Source organism: Branchiostoma floridae, chromosome 8, assembly GCF_000003815.2.
Source record: "Branchiostoma floridae strain S238N-H82 chromosome 8, Bfl_VNyyK, whole genome shotgun sequence".
Classification (NCBI taxonomy): domain Eukaryota; kingdom Metazoa; phylum Chordata; class Leptocardii; order Amphioxiformes; family Branchiostomatidae; genus Branchiostoma; species Branchiostoma floridae.
Genome location: NC_049986.1, coordinates 23,534,842 through 23,537,165, shown reverse-complemented (window position 1 = coordinate 23,537,165; position 2,324 = coordinate 23,534,842). Strand labels below are relative to the sequence as shown.

Sequence of the window (2,324 nt, the reverse complement as noted above, 5' to 3'; positions counted from 1 at the left end):
CGCCTTTACAAATGTTACAATTTCAACTTAAAAAATGTAACAAATTCAACTTTACCTTCACAATAGTCCATGTCGTCCAAATCCGGTCTTCGAATTTTTGACAGCGGCGCACTCGGTGCACGCGGAGTAGAAAGAACACTAAGTTAGCACCCGGTCCAGAACACACATATCTAGCGTTATCAATGGCCCACGTACACGTATGACATACAAGAATAGAGTCGACATTTATTTGGCTGGTGCTTTGTAACTCATCAACTACTTTAAGCAGGTATCTCACTAAATCTGCGGCAGATTGGAGTCGTCGCTGCAGCCGAGCAATTCAATAGAGCGCTCAGCGAATGCCATAGTTAGAAAATAATAAAAGCGCTTTTTGTGCTTTGTTGTCATTTCTCTATGCTTGTACGTTTTGTATGATATTGCCATAGATAAATTCAAGGGCAATAGAAATTCGGTTAAAAACGGAGGCGTTTGGAACAAAATCCTTGTGCGCAATCTGCTGCGTATGCATTATCAAGCTCTGAACAATCTATATCCGTGTTTTTATATGTTCATGGTCAGCCATTTTGCCTCTGAGTCAGGAGAGTTACCTGATTATAAAACGGATTATATTGTTAACCAACTGCGCACCAGGCTACAAGATATATATGCATACAGGAGTGGTTTAGTTATATTGAAAACAATTCAATACTGTTTTTTCTTAGCAAATCAAGAAAATGCTATGAACAAGAAATGTACCTTTATAATATAGATAACTTTGAGATTCGCAAAGCAATAACTCAGTTAAGGATTGGTAGCCATAAGTTAAATGTTGAAAGAGGCAGATACTACAATGTAGCCCCTGACCAAAGTGTCCATTCTGCCCAAATCATATTGAAGATGAATGTCATTTTATAATGGAATGTTTTAGATACGCTAGTTTACGCAATGAATTATTCACGTTTCTCGAACCAAGTACAACATATTTCAAAAGACTCGATGCTACAGACAGATTTGCACATTTATTTAGATGCCAGAACTCCCATAATGCAAAAATAGGCAAATACATCAAGGACTACTTTGCTATTAGAAAGAAAGAATACTGAAGCTCATGATTAGCCTACTTCATTATGATACTATATGAATGAATTATGCATATTAGCCATTATTGTTGTGTTAACTACGATGTTAAGCTTTATCCTATACCTGTACCTCTATTTTGTACTTCATGTAATAGCTGTTGCCATACTTTTGTACCATGTACAATTGTCGTGCAATAACGTTCTTCCTTCCCGACGACGTCATGATTTATTTTTTCTGCCCTTTTTTAGGGTTTCGTGCTGAGTGAGACTAGCTACACGTTTGCCGGAGTACTTCTAAGTCCCCTCGACTGGGAATACGGCTACAAATCCTACAGCAACACAAGTGGTAAGGAAATTATACAATTTTTCTTCAATTTACCATTCCTTACATTTGCAATATTCTATGCGATGTCCAGGAACTTCTTTCATTCTTATAAACTGTATAAGCATGAGCGATTTTAGTCAATTGAACCGGAAGTGCCTGTGAAACCATTGCGGAGAAGGGAGTGAAGTCTGCCATCTCTTATTGTTTTGTTGCTCCACAGATACTCTCGAATTGTACGTCATCCCAGACTGGGTCTTCCCGATCCCTGGCTTTCAGCCACCCTTACCCAGGTGTTACTACACCTCCGACACGTCTGCCGTGCTTAACGGTACAGTGCAGTTCATCGTGCCGGGACAAAGGTCAGCTTCTCATTTAGTTCGAAATAGAATTATCTATTTCTGGCATTCTCGAGCATCATACACTATTGTACTAAAGTATTTGACATATGATATTCAAATTTGTGCATCCTTACAGTCAATGGAAGCCGGAGGAATGGCCATGGATCCCGTTTAAAAGTTATGAAGAGTTGGAATTTGAAAGGACTAACGCAGTTATAAAATACACATTTTACGATGTAAAGGTAAGGGAATTACATAGAATGGTAAACATCGAATTCAAAGCATGTTCATATATTTTGTGATACGGATTCTTGACATTAACGTACTACTAGGTTTGAAAACGATAATCATGACATAATGAAGGCTACTCTACTGATAGTTTCTTCATGAAGCTAAAGTTAGATATTGCATTCTAACTTGCGCCAGTAATAGTAGCAAATAATAGCGGAAACTTACCAAGGTATATTTTGTTGGGAAAAATTCAACTTGACAAAATAGTTATCATGGCATATAAATGCATGTTTAAGTTAAACAAAACATGTGCTCTATATGACAGGTCAAACAGGAAAAAAAAAGTGTTGAAGAGTTTTTACATTTTATCAC

General features: G+C 37.5%; 3 protein-coding genes across 3 annotated transcripts in view; 2 read left to right on the top strand and 1 right to left on the bottom strand.

Moving 5' to 3' along the window:
• The window catches only part of LOC118420724 (polyribonucleotide nucleotidyltransferase-like), a 41,743-nt gene that overhangs the window by 20,360 nt on the left and 19,059 nt on the right, over nt 1-2,324 (top strand). The gene's annotated exons all lie outside the window — the stretch shown is intronic.
• LOC118421991 overlaps nt 1-2,324 on the top strand; it is a 34,028-nt gene that overhangs the window by 14,179 nt on the left and 17,525 nt on the right. Inside the window, exon 5 of the mRNA XM_035829495.1 lies at nt 1,604-1,742. Coding sequence (XP_035685388.1) covers nt 1,604-1,742 — 139 coding nt within the window. The remainder of the gene's footprint in view (nt 1-1,603; nt 1,743-2,324) is intronic.
• The window catches only part of LOC118420723 (histone H4-like), a 95,962-nt gene that overhangs the window by 77,456 nt on the left and 16,182 nt on the right, over nt 1-2,324 (bottom strand). The gene's annotated exons all lie outside the window — the stretch shown is intronic.